Source organism: Furipterus horrens, unplaced genomic scaffold (assembly GCF_987537825.1).
Source record: "Furipterus horrens unplaced genomic scaffold, mFurHor1.1.pri manual_scaffold_6, whole genome shotgun sequence".
Lineage (NCBI taxonomy): Eukaryota > Metazoa > Chordata > Mammalia > Chiroptera > Furipteridae > Furipterus > Furipterus horrens.
The window spans coordinates 167,531,954-167,547,060 of NW_028327176.1; the positions used below are offsets into that span (position 1 = coordinate 167,531,954).

Here is a 15,107-nt window from a genome sequence, read left to right on the forward strand (position 1 = left end):
GAAATCAGGATGATTACAGGGGCAGTGCCATTCCCAGGAGACATGGGACTGGCTCTAAGAGAAACGGGTTTTCTAAAGTGGACTACAGGAGGTGTAAGCAATCATGGCCATATGGACTATGACCCTCCACTTTAAGTTTGGTACCTTTCTATGGGCTTCCAACACCTTGAAATACATTTTCATAGTTCTTAACGTACTGTATTTTTAAAAAGGTATATTTTATTGATTATGTTGTTACAGTAGTTTCAATTTTTCCCCCTTTGCTCCCCTCTTCTCAGTAACGCCCTTCCCTCTAGCAATCCCACCCCCCTTAGTCCATGTCCATGGGTCATGCATATCCATTCTTTGGCTTTACTCTTTCCTATATTATTCTTAACTTCCCCCTTTCTATTTTGTATTTACCAATTATGTTTCTTAATCCCTGCACCATTTACCCATTTCTCCCCCTTCCCCCTCCTAGCTGATAACCCTCTAAATGATCCCCATACCTATGATTCTGTTCCTATTCTGGTTTGCTTAGTTGGACTTTGTTCTCATTTTTTAGATTCAGTTGTTGATATTTGTGAGTTTGTTGTCATTTTAATGTTCATAGTTTTGATCTTCTTTTTCTTAGGTAAGTCCCTTTGACACTTCATATAATAATGACTTGGTGATGATGAGTTCCTTCAGCTTTACCTTTTCTGGGAAGCACTTTCTCTGCCCTTCCATTCTAAATGATAGCTTTGCTGGATAGAGTAATCTTTGTTGTAAGTTCTTGCTTTTCATCACCTTACATACTTCTTGCCAGTCCCTTCTTGCCTGCAAAGTTTTTTTTTGAGAAATCAGCTGATAGTCTTATAGGCACCCTTTTGCAGGTAACTCTCTAATTTTCTCTTGCTACTTTTAAGATTCTGTATTTATCTTTCACCTTTGGCATTTTAACTATAACGTGTCTTGGTGTGGTCCTTTTTGAGTCTAAATTGTTTGGGACTCTCTGTGCTTCCCGGATTTATATATCTATTTCCTTCACCAAATATGTGGAGTTTTCCTTCATTATTTTCTCACATAAGTTTTCAATTTTTTGCTCTTCTTCTTCTCCTTCTGGCACCTCTTTGGTTTGGATGTTGGCATTTTTAAAGTTGTCCCAAGGGTTCCTAAGCCTCTCCTCACTTTTTTCAATTCTTGTTTCCTCATTCTGTACTGGTTGACTGTTTTTTTTTTTTTTTCTCCCTTATGTTCCAAATCATTGACTTGAACCCTGGTTTCATTTCCTTCACCCTTGGTTTTGTGTGGAATTTCCTTCCTTTCATTTAGCATAACCTTCATGTCTTCCTTTATGCGTTTGCCATACTTAAGCATATCTGTCAAGCCTGTGAGCATCTTTATCACTAGTGTTTTGAACTCTACATCTTTTAGGTTGGTTATCTCCTCATTTGTTAGGTTGTCTATCTCCTCGTTGCTTAGTTCTCCCACTGGAACCTTGGTGCATTCCCCCTTTTGGACCATACTTCTCTGTCTCCTCATCATGACAGGCTCCTCAACATACTGTATTGCAATTAAATGTTAATATTTTTGTCTCTCCCACTGGACTATGAGTTTCTTGTGAGAATGGATTATTCTTGTTTTCTTCTTTATCCCCAATATTTCTAGTATAGTATACAGTAGGCAATAAATGTGTATTCAGAGAGCTGGTGTATTAGCATTCAGCATAAACATTTCAATCTATCTTTTATACTAAATTTATTATTTTGGTAATTATTCATAACTAATTAAATATATTAATATGATAATTTCTTTTTACTCTTTAAATGTGCACAGTTTACTGTGTGTCAATTATCATATGTTAATTCCTTATGTCTTAGTTTTGGAATCCTAGAGTCTAAAGGCTCTGTTTTATTTTCTCCACAGAAAATGGAGATGTATTACAGGAAAAATGCTATGTTTTACTAGAATTAAGTCAGTATTAATCTGAAGTAGATCATAAATTAAAGGTGCATGATATAACCTCTAGATAAGCTAATAAGGAAATCAGTTTAAAAAAAAACTAACATTTAGCAGAGGAATTAACATGACAAAATAAAAAATAGTTTTAAGATAAACTTAAAGAAGTAAAGGAGGAAAAGCGGACAAATAAAAAAGTTAAAATACGTGAAGCATATAGAAAACAATAGCAGCCTTGGCTGCTGTGGCTCAGTGGATTGAGTGTGGCCTGTGAGCCAAGTGTCGCTGGTTCGATTCTCAGTCAGGGCACATGAATAGGTTGCACGTCAGGTCCCTAGTTGGGGGCGTGAGTGAGAGGCAACCACACAGTGATGTTTCTCTCCCTCTCTTTCTCCTTTCCCCTCTCTCTAAAAATAAAATAAATAAACACATAAATAAAAAAAATTATTTTTAAAAAAATAGAAAACAATAGCAAAGTGACAGGCATAAATGCAGACTATTGGCAACTCTAGGTTTTGTGCATAATGAGGTATAAGAGACAAAGGGGGAGGAACAGAGACTCTAGACAATCAAAAAGTGAAGAACTGGCAGCAGCAGGTGCCTTTAGATGGGGTTGCATTTTCCATTATTTCCACAGTTTCTATTATTCTCAATTGCATCTTACACTTCTGGGTTCAGTTCACTCATGTTGGACCTGATTGACAAGAAGGTGTCTGTATGCCATCCCAGATGGGCACGTATTCCTTCCTGCCCTGACAGGCTCTCCCTCTGTAGATGCACATTCAACTTTAGTGCTCAAACCTTCCCCAGAATTATGTATAAATCATGCCTGATTTACGTAAAAGTAAAATAGGGATTTTCTCTTAGAGGTGGGAATTAGGTGACTTAAATGGAAAAAGAATAAATTTAAATTTTTATGTAAATTTGGGAAATGTTAAACATTTTGTTGGCATTTAGAGATAGCAGTGCAATTTTATGGTATTATTTGTAACACCATTTTATAAATGAGGAAAACAGGTCTCAGAGAGTTCTTGTAATCTCTACCAGGCCACATAGTTATCCAAGCTTATTCCAGAAGGCATAAATTTGTGCTTACAAAAAAGAAAGAGAAATGAAGATGTCATACAAAAATCTTAAAAATAAGTTAGTGTCATAGTAAATTTTTTTTCTAAGTCTCTTAAAGATTAAAGAGCCTTGAGGTATTTTTCCTTTTTAGACTGGGCTAGATGTCTTTGGTGTTTCACTGGAGAATTGAGAAAGCTGGGGAAGCTTTACAGCAGCTGCAAAAATAATTAGTCTACAGCATATTTCATTTTCTAAAATCTGAGAAGAATTGTTTCTCAGCTTTGAAAAGTCATAGTTTAAACATAGATAAATAGGGTTTGTCTGGTGATTTGGCCTGTTCTACAGGTGAAGCACCAAGGGAGAAATGTTTAAGTACTTCGATACAGTAAAATTTAAGACATTTTATAAAATCTTATAATACCTTCATGATGTACTAGATTAGAGCCCTCAAGCTTTAAAACAGAGCGTCTTAGAACTGAGAGTGAAACATTCATCGTTCACCTTTGCACTAACCAGAGGACCAAGCTGTGTTGCAGTTTTATGTCTCATGACCTCATTGTACTTTGGAGTTTAAAGCTGTCCCTCAGACCATTTAGAATCTAAATAAGACCAAGACAAGGCTTAATGACAGGCATTGTGATGTCTACAGCTAAACAATAGGAGTGGCATACTTGATTCATTTTTATTCCTCTGATTTTAGACTTGCAATAGGATTTTTATAGTTACCCATGAAAGTCCCAACTGGCACAGGCAAGCCTTGAGCGTAAGGCAGAGGCCACATCCTGGTGGCCTGTGTTCCAGGTCCACCCTGCAGATGTGTTGCATTTTGTTTGGCCTCTAAAGTGTTTGAATAAATTGTTTTTATGAATTTTGTAGACAAAATTTCTCAATCTGGAGAATTCAAACAAACATCTCAGTTTCCTGTTTCTCTTGAGAAATCTATCTGGCCACAATGGGCACATGATTGTGATCCAGTTACTGATGAGTAAATGTGTCCCCATTATCAGGGCACATCATTCACCTAAAGGAGGCTGCCTCAAGTTATTTTTGGTTCCTGTGGATGCCTAGATGTTTGAATTTGTGGTCCTGAAGACTGTACACTGACTTTTCCAATAGCTGAAGTCTTTAAAGTGATTTATTGCCTTGGGATGCAGAGAGTACACTTACTCCTTTTGTTTTGTCAGGTTCAAAGCCATTTTGGACTCTCTCTGTAGAGTCACTTTTAGAAGTTTTGACACTCATTTGATCAGTCTCCTTAGAGCAAATCTTTGTCCTTGAATCTGATTTTGGAAACAGTTAAGGGAAAATTTAGAGCCAATTTTGGGGTAAAAAATATGTGACTATGAAATGTTGAAAACTTGTTTCTCTTGGGTGGTTGTAAGCTGACTCAAAGGTAATTAAATTAAAAAAAAGCTCAATAACACTTTGACATATTGCCTTTCCTTCTTCCAAATGGCAGTTACCCTTTCCACTAAGCCTTTGAAATATCCTACTTGTGACCGTATAATGCATATATGACTTGGGTTTTAATTTTTTGTTTATTGCCTTCACCCTCCTGGACCATACTATAAGCCACTTTGGAAAGATATACTTTTATTCATCTTTGATCTGGTATTGGAGGCTAACAGCTTGAATCGAAGGATTCGTTATTGAGTGAATGAATGAATGAATGAATGGAGTGAATGAATGTGTCGATGTAAATGGAAAGCCTCCCAAGTTGACTACTTTAAAGGGGACAACACCACACTTTATATTTGTTAAACACTTGTTCTCATTTTTATAAACATTTGAACATATTCATGTAATCAAAATGAATTGAATATGAACTGTTTTGGATTGTATAATTCTTCTTAGGGAAGGCAGTCCCAGGTTATTTGCAAAACCCTTGGAAGTCATGGTTTCCCCTTGACAGGCAAGACTCCCTTCACTACACATTTGTGGTTTTTCTCGCTGATGAGCAAGGAAATGTAAAAGTTGTAGAATCAAAGGTGAATCAACACTCACCAAGAATTATGGCCTACTGTTCATGTCCTGATTCAAATATAAACTGTCAAAGTATTTCAGATTGGGTGAAATGTTTGATATTAGTAACTAAGTACCATCGTCAACGTCAGGAGACCGTGACATGATACTTTGAAGCCTTCAGTATAGAAAGTGTAAAAGAAACAATATGCAAATATTTTAAAACAAAAGCAAGGACAAAAACCCAGAAACCACACACACACACACACACACACACACACACACACACCCACTCCCCCGTGGAAAACTTAAGACTTCCTTCCGTGTGTTTTGTAAAACCAGATCTTTAAGGCTGGATGTTCCACTCTCAGGATAGCATAGGCAGTGCGTAGCTGGGCTTTGAAGGAGTTCTTGTTCGTTTCTACGTGGGAGAAAAAGGAGGTCGCAGCCCCCCACGCTCTGCCCTAGAGTCTATTTGCATGTGCAGTCACAAACATGGGTCTGTCCCGACTTCACTCTCCCACCTTGCAGCCCGGCCGCGGCATCCTTCTCCTCTGGCTCTATTTTGGGGCCCCATGATCTCATGCTCTCTGCAGACCGCACTGCAATTCCAGTCCAGCCCGCGCCGTGAGGCCACGCAGGGCGATTCCTGCAAGTGTTCGAAAGGTGCCCGGGGCGCGGGGAGGGGAAGGCTTAGGGGGAAGTTAAAGACACGCCCACGTAAAGGGCCCAAAATAACCGACACGCAGTGTGCCCGAAATCAGACAGGAAGCCAAATAATCCAGGGCGTTGAGTTGCTTTCCCCTCACTTCTAGCGCCGGGCGGCGGGCTAGGAGCCAAGGGTCTGGCGGCGAGGGGCGGTCGCACCGGCCCGGAGGGGCGGGGCCGCTGGGGAACCTATTAAAGGAGCGGCTGGGAGCCGGGGCGGGAGCGCCCGGACCACGATGGAGCGCGATGGCTACGCGGGGGGCGGGAGCCGCGGCGAGGGCGGCCACGGGCGCCGCGAGGGCCCGGCGGGGAACGGCCGCGACCCGAGCTGTGGCCCCGGTGCCGAGGCGTCTGGGGACCCACAGACAGCTGTCTCCTTGCTGGCCCCCATGGACCTGGGGGAGGAGCCGCTGGAAAAAGCGGCGCGCGCCCGCCCGGCCAAGGACCCCAACACCTATAAAGTGCTCTCGCTGGTAGGTCCGCGGCCCGGCGCGGGGTCCCGGGCGGGGAGGGCAGCACCCGGCTCCTGCGCTCCGATCTCGGTCAGCACCGGGGGCCCGGAGAGAGGCATCGTGTTCGCTGCTCTTCACCTCACGTTCTGCAGGCTGCAATACGTGCTCATCACTCACGTTGCCTACCCTTTACCCCAGGGGAACAGTTCACTTTCACTTATATTACCTGATGCTTATAAAAGGACCTGTTTATAAAAGGCGGCTGTTAAAAAAAATTGTAATCTTTAGAAATGCCACCTGTAACCCTCAGAGAGTACAAGGTTCTTAGAGGGAAAAATGAGCAACCAGAAAGCTGTTGGTCTTGGGAACCACCAACAATGTTTTGCCTCTGCTGGGTGGCGTTAGGGTGGCTCAGGGTGCAGTGTTGATGACCTCCCGGATTCCATTAACTGATTCCACTTGGAAAGATTTAACAGAGCTCAAGTTTTATCAGAACTTTAGAAAATACTTCTTGCTCTGGCTCTGTTAAAGAATTTCCTTGCACCTGTTCAATATGTGTGTCATTTGAGTGTAAATAAATGCTTACTATTCTCTGTCCACTCTTTTAACCATAAGCTAAATGGTTTTTGTTGCCAACAAAAGTCCTCATTATCCCTCTGCTATTTGAATACGACAGTTGCAGAACCCACAGTCAACTTCATGAAATGTGAGGGTTTTTCAGTCTAGATCTGTGGTGAGAAGTGCTGGACTGAGAGTCAGAGGCAGGTGTTCTTGGTTTCAATGCCTGTTACTGATTGCTGAGGCCTTGTATAACGTCTCGAACATCAGTTTGTTGTGTGTTAAAATGAGGACAACATCAACCCTGTTGCACGTTGTATAGGATTATTGAGGATCACGTGGAACAATGAATGGGGAAGTAAATTGAAAACTACAAGGAGAAGCAATTATTTTTGTGTTATTTGGAAAGAACAGATTTCTATGTATAGTGTACCCTAAAATATAGCCTCACATATTGTGATTGAACAATGCTGTGTAGAGAAAGCTTTTCTGATTTTGAAATATTTTTTTCCTTTCACAAGAATTTTCATTTTCACTGTATTTTGGATATCATGGAGATATTACACTGCTTCAAGGAACCAATCATGTATGTTTTTATCTGAAGATTTTTTTTTTTTTTTGTATTATAAGTCATCATTGATGAGAGTCATGCTTCTAGTTTTTGGTATAATAGGAGACCTTAACCTAAATTACTTGGTATCAGTACTTTCAGGTATTTAGCACATTACGAGGTATTCGGTAAGTATACATTGAATCTGTATGTGAATTCCAATGTGAAATCATATCTAAATGCCCATATTCTTGAAAGGTTGCTAAATTTCTAGCTGCTAATTTTAGTTTTTAAAGCTTTCCTACTCATTTACTTAGAGATCCACAATCAGTGTCAGTAAAATTCTACCTTTGAAACATGCATTCCGATCTTTGACCTTTGCAATTGGTTGGTAAGACAGCATTCTGTTCTGTTCTGATGATACAACTCTCATATGACATGGAAGTGTCCTAGGACTTACTTTCAAAAGTAGGATAATCCTCAGTATTTTTTATCTCATTAGTGGGGCCTTTTGCTCTAACACAAATTAGATTGGAAATAATCTTTGCCTCCTGTCTTTTGTTGAAATACTGTGGAACATTACTATACACCCAAACTCATTGCTATATTTTTAAAACATTTTAATTTACACAGTTTTTTTGTTCCCTACTTCAATACCCTTGTTTTCCCCCCAGACCTTTTCCAAACAATGCACTTCCAAAGGGAAAAGTCTCCAAAAGGAACATGACAATTGTCACCAAAGAACTCTGGGACATATCTTCTAGAAAGGAGCTGCAATTATGGGATTTCTTTTTCAGGTTAAACATGAGCATACTTTTCATAATGCTAAAGAAGTGGATTGACTCACTGCATCTGAGGTTGAGGTTATTAGAGGCCAGCCACCTAGGAGGTCCTTACACACACAGTTTATATCTCACAGGATAAACAAGAGTTGCCATGCAGGAGAAAATCAGTGGCAACCTGACTGTTGCATTTTTATGAAGATGTTTCGGATACTTAAATGATGTAGGTATGTGAGAGTGGATGCCGAGGGTGAAGATCCTGCCCTACCCTTGTTTCTTCTGGCTCTGCTGTAGGCAGCAAGCCAGACTGCAGAAAACTCCAAGAGTTTTCTACTTGTATAGAAAGTAGTGTTCTCTATATACCTCAGTAGGCATGTTAAATACTAGACGCCTTTCCTTGGTTCCAAATTAACTTTTGAACTGAAATGTCCATTTCTACTGAGATTGAACTTGAATTTTACTTGAAATGTCCTTGTTCCCTGGTTTAATTTTAAAGGGTTAGGTGATTTTCAACCACATGGCAATAAATTTGTCCATTCTCCAGTGAGCTGTTCTACAGCATTATTTTTGTTTGTGACCTTCTGCTGTACTTATGAATACATAGAACTCTGTATGTGTAAAGGGCCTGTGTTGGTGGTGGTTAAGTGAAGACTACTTTCACCTATTACTGAAAGACTTCTTTCTAAATGACAGAGTTAGCCTTGTTTGTCAGAAATTTAGACATGAATGTTATTAATTCTGTAAGATTCTCTCTTCTTCCTTTTACAGCAGATTTTCTTATTTCTAGATAGTTCTCTGCTCCTAATCTGAGTTGGAATTGACATTGCCTTTTGATTTATAAAATTTAACATCTGTCCAGCCTAGTTGCACATTTTATTTCAAAATGACCAGAACATCTTTATAAGTGGCAGTGGGCCCTGTTTATCAGAAATTTGGGTGTGAATGTTACTAATTATCTTAATTTCTCTTTCCTTCCTCTTGCAACACATTATCTTATCCCTAGAATACAACATGGAGAATATTCAAGCTAGTTCTTCCTCTTAATCTTACTTGTAATCAACATTGCCTTTTGTCTGTAAAGTTAAACTCAATCCAGTCATAGTTTCACATTTTATTTCAAATGACCAGGGCATCTTAAAGGCCAGAGAAGTCTCTTGTTTGTCCCTTATGGTATTTGTTTCACATGTTCTGATAAAATGCACCAAATATTTCTGGGAGCCTGACAAACATGTTGTGTTTACTACTGGGCCTAACACAGTGCCTTGCACTCAATGTTAGCTTTTGGTTGAATGAATGAATGAATGCCCTGCATTTTCTCTTAGACCTAGTAACACTTTGACTTGGAAAAGGGCCAGATGGAAAGACAAAATATGCAACCATGTACTCATATGGCCAATTCAAGGCCAGGAACCCAAATATAGGTGCACTGAGAGAGATGAAACTTGGGTATAAATTTAGGGAGAAGATCAAATTGGGATCAAACATTTCATTAGCATGTAATGATAATTAGCACTATAATATATAATTACATATAATAATTGTTGCTATAGAATGGAGATGGAAAAGGTGATGAATGAACTATAAACAAAAGTTATAACTAAGGCCAGTGTACTTAAGAAGCCAGACAGGGCCTCTGTGATAACTTGATAACTTGAATTCATAACTAGGATCTAGCCATTGGGCATTCGTTCAGGTACAAACAACCCAAGTGTGACCATCTGGCATGTACAAGTAAGGCCATTCTGTAGGTGCAAAAATGAGTCCCCTTCGCTTATACCAAGGCCTCTTCTGTTTTGGTGACTTTGCAGTCACATCGCAAATTCAGTCTTTGTGGCTCTTGTAGGGAACTGTTTTCTCCAGCCTTGCTTTCTCTTACTTTGTGTCACATTCTGGCCTTTTTCTCTCTCAGCATTTATATCTCAGCTATTTCTACTCCATGCAGGCTCTTTCTCATGGATACACAGCCACCCTTTCAAGAGCTTTCTTTTTTCCCTTCTGTTCTACAGTACTTTTTCCATTAACTCTGGACACTCAGTTTTGCCATCTCCTGCGCCATCATATCCTAATTTTGTTTCTGATGATTCCGTTGCAAAATATTTGTGACTTATAAGATAGAGCAAATGTATTTTACCTTAAGTATGGCTTATTTGACAAGCCAGAGAACTGAACTGTGATTCATGTTTTTTTCCCCTGACAGGGAAGGGCATTTCAAGTTCCAAACAATTTAGGAACAAATAAGCTTTTGGAATACAACTTGTAATTAGAGATCTGCCTGCCTTTGGTTGAAATAAACATGCATCTATCAACTATGAAATATCCTCCAAACAACAAGAAATTAACAAAAATGTGTTTAGAAGAACAGAGATTACTCTTCTAAACCTAAATACTAAACAACAAGAACTGATAATCAGAATGCTGACCCAACATGAAAACCTTTGGGCATCAGATAAGAGCTAAGTTATGTATTTACCAATAAAAGAAAGTATAATAATACATTTAAGAGAGATTTTTAAAAATGTCCAGGAAGTTTAGGTAAATATTAACTGGATAGGCCACGCTTTCCTGAGTATTTTAGTTATCTGAGATTGAATTACAAGACTTAGGATAACATCTATAATATTTTTCATTATTTTCTTCTCCACTCACTTTTATTATTTATTTATTTATTTTAAAGATTTAATTTTAATTTTAGAGAAAGGAAGAAAGAGAAAGAGAGGGAAACCTGTGAAGTGAATATTAAGCGGTTGCCTCTCGCATGCTTCCAACTGGGGACCTAGCTGCAACCCAGGTTGTGCCCTTACAGGGAATCGAACCAGCAACCCTTTGGTTTGTAGGCTGGCGCTCAATCCACTGAACCACACCAGCCAGGGCTCACTTTTAGTTTTTAGAATAAGATTTGGTGGAGATGTAGGTAGCAAAAGATTAAATGATTATAATTATTCACATAACACTTTGCAGTGTTAGAAAGCATTTTCCATATATTCTTTTTAAAAAGATTTTATTTATTTATTTTTAGAGAGAGGGGAAGAGAGAAAGAAAAAGAGGGAGAGAAACATTGATGTGTGAGTGAAACATTGATCGGTTCCCTCTCGCATGCCCCCAGCCAGGGACCTGGGCAGCAATCAAGGCATGTGCCCTACCAGGAATTGAACTGGTGACTTTTTGATTTGTGGGACAATGCTCAACCCATGAGCCACAGCAGTCAGGGCCCATATAATATTAGTTGACCCTCAGCACTTCAACAACTTTGAAACAGGAATGTGTGGTGACAATCCTACTTTACAGATAAGGAAACTTATTTGGCTCACAAAGGTACAACCAGGATTCTCAAACATTAATGTGCATAGGAACCACTTGGGAACTTAAAGACATGGGTTCCTTCCTGGGCTCTACTTTCAGAGACTGATTTGGGAAATTTGGAATTGTCATTGACTGGATGTTTGTGTCTATCCCCACCCCAATTCACATGCTGAAGCCCTACCCCTAATGTGATGGTATTTGGAGATAGGTCCTTTGGGAAGTATAATTAGGTTTATATGAGGTCATGAGAGTGGGACTCTCATGGTGGGATTAGTGGCCTTATAAGGAGAGGGAGAGGAGAGAAGGATCTTACCCTTTCTCCGTGCCCTCACTGAGAAAAGGCCATGTGAGGACATGAGAAGGTGGCTATCTGCAGGCCAGGAAAGAGCACTCTCACCAGGAAGAGACTTGGTTAGCATCTTCCTCTTGGACTTCCCAGTCTCCAGAACTGTGAGAAAATGAATTTCTATTGTTTAAGCCACCCAGTCTGTGGTATTTGTTATAGCAGCCGAGCAGACTAAGACAGGCATGGATCCAAGGAGTCTGCATTTTTTTAATAAGTGCCTCAAGTTATTTAGATGTAGGTGGTTCATGTACTCTATTTCTAGAAACCGTGGGTTAGATTTATAGGCAAAAGTCACACCATCAGCAAGTAGTGGACTATGATAAGTGAAAGGAGTTTTAATGCCAAGTTTTATTTTGGACTAATGGCTATTACCATCTCATCCAGTTGCCATTTGCTTTGTGCAAAGTCCATAGTCCTGTGAGCTCCCAGTGTACACAAACTTTTGGGAGAGTGGCTTTCTTCTTTTTATTTGGTGTTTCCTTCTTCATACATTAAAAAAAAATTATTTATGTGTTTATTTATTTTTAGAGAGAGGGGAAAGGATAAAGAGAGGGAGACAAATATCACTGTGTGGTTGCTTCTCACTTGTGCCCCCAACTAGGGACCTGATGTGCAACCTATTCATATGCCCTGACTGGGAATCGAACCAGCGATACTTGGCTCGCAGGCCGATGCTCAATCCACTGAGCCACAGCAGCAAGGGCTTCATACATTTTTAAATGTACTAGAATAAGAAATGGTTATGATAGAAAGTCATTTTGGAGGGAGTGAGTTTTCCAAGTCTGTCTCATTTGTGGATTGATCATTTTCTCATCATAGCTCTTGACTTTACACACACTTAGGTGACAAACATTTTATCACAAGTGTTATTTGGAGCCCTTAAAGATCATTATGTCATGGTTCTCTGGAGCATGATTCTGAGAGTGTAGCTTGTTCTAAAGTAGGTCCTTTCCCTCAACTAGCTTTTTGACATTAGCAAGCATCTGGAGTTTGTGTTCGCTCATGGAGAGAAAACCAAAAAGAAACTCAAGTGGTTCTTAATGATGCTATTGGTTCTTAATGATGCTATTGTGCCACAAAATAAATACAACTACTGTGAGACTTTTTTCCACCAGAGCCTCATATTCTCCAGAGCACCTTTATGTGATTTCGGCTAAATATGTTTATAAATAAGATAACACAGGTAGAGAGGAGCTTCAGCCAAAATATTTCAGGTGGGCAGTTCTTAAAGCATGGTCTGTGGATCCAGAGATGAAGGGGAGGAGGTCTTCCAGGGTAACCATGAAGTCCACAGTATTCCCACAGCAACAGTAAGATGTTGTTTGTCTTTTCCCTATGGTGACGTTTACACTTATGGTATCAAGAGATTGGTGCCAGTGGAACTAGTGGCCCCTTAGCGGAAATCAAGGCAGTGGCACCTGTTGTACAAGTGGTCATGCACTTGCCAAAAAAAAAAAAAAAGTTTTACTGATTCATGCTTCTCTTGCATCGATGTTTTTCTCTCTCCCTTCCTCTCTTTTTAAAAGTAATGAGAAAATGGCCTTGAGTAAGGATAAAAAAAAATGTTTTGCTTAAAAGAGTGTGCTAGATGACACAGTTAGAAATGTCCCTGATGAAGCAGATTTTATTAAATTTCCACCCTAAAGCGACTGGCTTTGCTGTTCTGTGGGACAAAAAGGGAAGTATGCATATAGTGCCTCTGCTGCATACCCTTGGTTTCTGGAGGAAAAGCAGTTGTGCGGTTGTTTGAGTTGAAAGCTGAACTAGCTGCTGCTTTTCATGGGTCATCATTTGCAGTAGAAAGGACAGCTGACAAGCTGTGGTTATTCAGACTTGGGTATTTGGCACATACATTATCAGAAATGAATGCTGTTAGCATGTCACTTCAAGGAAAACAAATGAAAGTAACTGTTGTCTCTGATAAAATCTGAGCTTTCAAGCAAAATTTACAATTTTGAAAAACTTGTATCTGCCATTGTAAGCTTGACAACTTCCCAGCCCTGAAAGACTTTTCTGATGAAATTGATGGAGATAGGAATGTGATTTTTTTATATGGCATAATGACATGTGTCAACATCTGAAAGAACTACGTAACTCAGTGAACCAATATTTTCCAAAGGACCAATGGATGATTTACAAAACCATGCATGGGTTTAAGTGCCAGTCAAAGTGCAATATGGACTAATGGATTTTAGTGTTACTGTATGAAAAGTTCATTAATATTGTTTAACTTTTCATGTTGCATTTTGCCTTTAAGAAATTACCACTTGTAGAATTTGGGTGTAGTTTTAAAGAATAATGTCCACAATTATCTCAAGAGGCTTTTTAGGATCCTCAGTAATTTTTAAGAATAGAAAGAAATTCTGAGAGCAAAAGTTTTGAGAATATCTGCTTTAAGAAAAGGTATACATTCATTACTGTTTCAGAACTGGGGCTGGGGGGAGGGGAGGTGGTTAAGACATAAAAAGAATCAGTGAATTAAAACAATTGTATTTTTATTTAAGTAAGGTCCTTTATAGATTTCAAAATAATCCTACATCTAATACCTCCTTTGGTCCAAACCACAGCTCCATCATTTTTCCCATGCTAGGGATGAAAAATGATGGCTCAGAGAAATTTGGAAGACTTTTCAAAATCACAAAAGTGGTAAACTTCTTAATCTCATCACGTAGCCTCATCTCAGACCTACTGAACCAGAATCTGCATTGCCACAGATCCCTAGGGATTTGCCTGCATATTCAAGTTTGAGGAGCAGCACTCTTAAGCTGTGAGTGGTACAGAAGACAAAGCAACTAGAATTTCTTCAGCTGTGGCTTCTCATCAACCCTTGTTCAGCCATTGACTTCATACATGATGCTATGATAAAAAAATTAAAACATTATTAGATGTTCCCTTTATGACCTCAACCATGTTGGTGCTGGGGTAAAATACTGCTGCTGCTGATTGCATTTTGCCCCTTTTCCTCCTCGGACCTCAGAGATGCATTGATGGAAGTAGTCCATTGCTGTTACATACACTGGATACCCAGTCTCTTACGCCCTTCATTGTGCAGTATCCATCTCTCAGGAGCCTACCTGTGCGGTCATTTGTTTTCTTGTACTTTTCCTTACTCTGCCCTGGCTTGTCCTTTAATTGCTCTTCATTGCTTTCAGCTCTGCCAATCTGCCTTTGCTGTGATGTGATAACATCAGAGGTTCTATCCAATTCAACTATCCACCTATCAGAATATTAGGAATATTTCACTGTGCACCTTACCACCAATAGAGTTCTTCAAAGTTTCCACGGCAGTACCTTCTCACAATCAACAATATACTTGACTCAAAACCAAAACAAAGGAATATTTTACTAGGGCTTTTTCAGGTGGAGTTGAGTCAGGTTAAATGTCCTTGGCACAGAGTTTGTTCCATAATACTTACTTAGCCAAACACACTGGCTTTCTATAAAGCACCACCTGGCATTATTTA

At 39.5% G+C, this 15,107-nt stretch overlaps 1 protein-coding gene across 1 annotated transcript in view; it reads left to right on the forward strand.

Moving 5' to 3' along the window:
* Positions 1-5,891: 5,891 nt before the first annotated feature.
* Positions 5,892-15,107, forward strand: part of ENPP1 (ectonucleotide pyrophosphatase/phosphodiesterase 1) — a 55,518-nt gene continuing 46,302 nt past the window's right edge. Inside the window, exon 1 of the mRNA XM_090279852.1 lies at positions 5,892-6,128. Within this exon, the coding sequence (XP_090135978.1) occupies positions 5,892-6,128 (237 nt within the window). The remainder of the gene's footprint in view (positions 6,129-15,107) is intronic.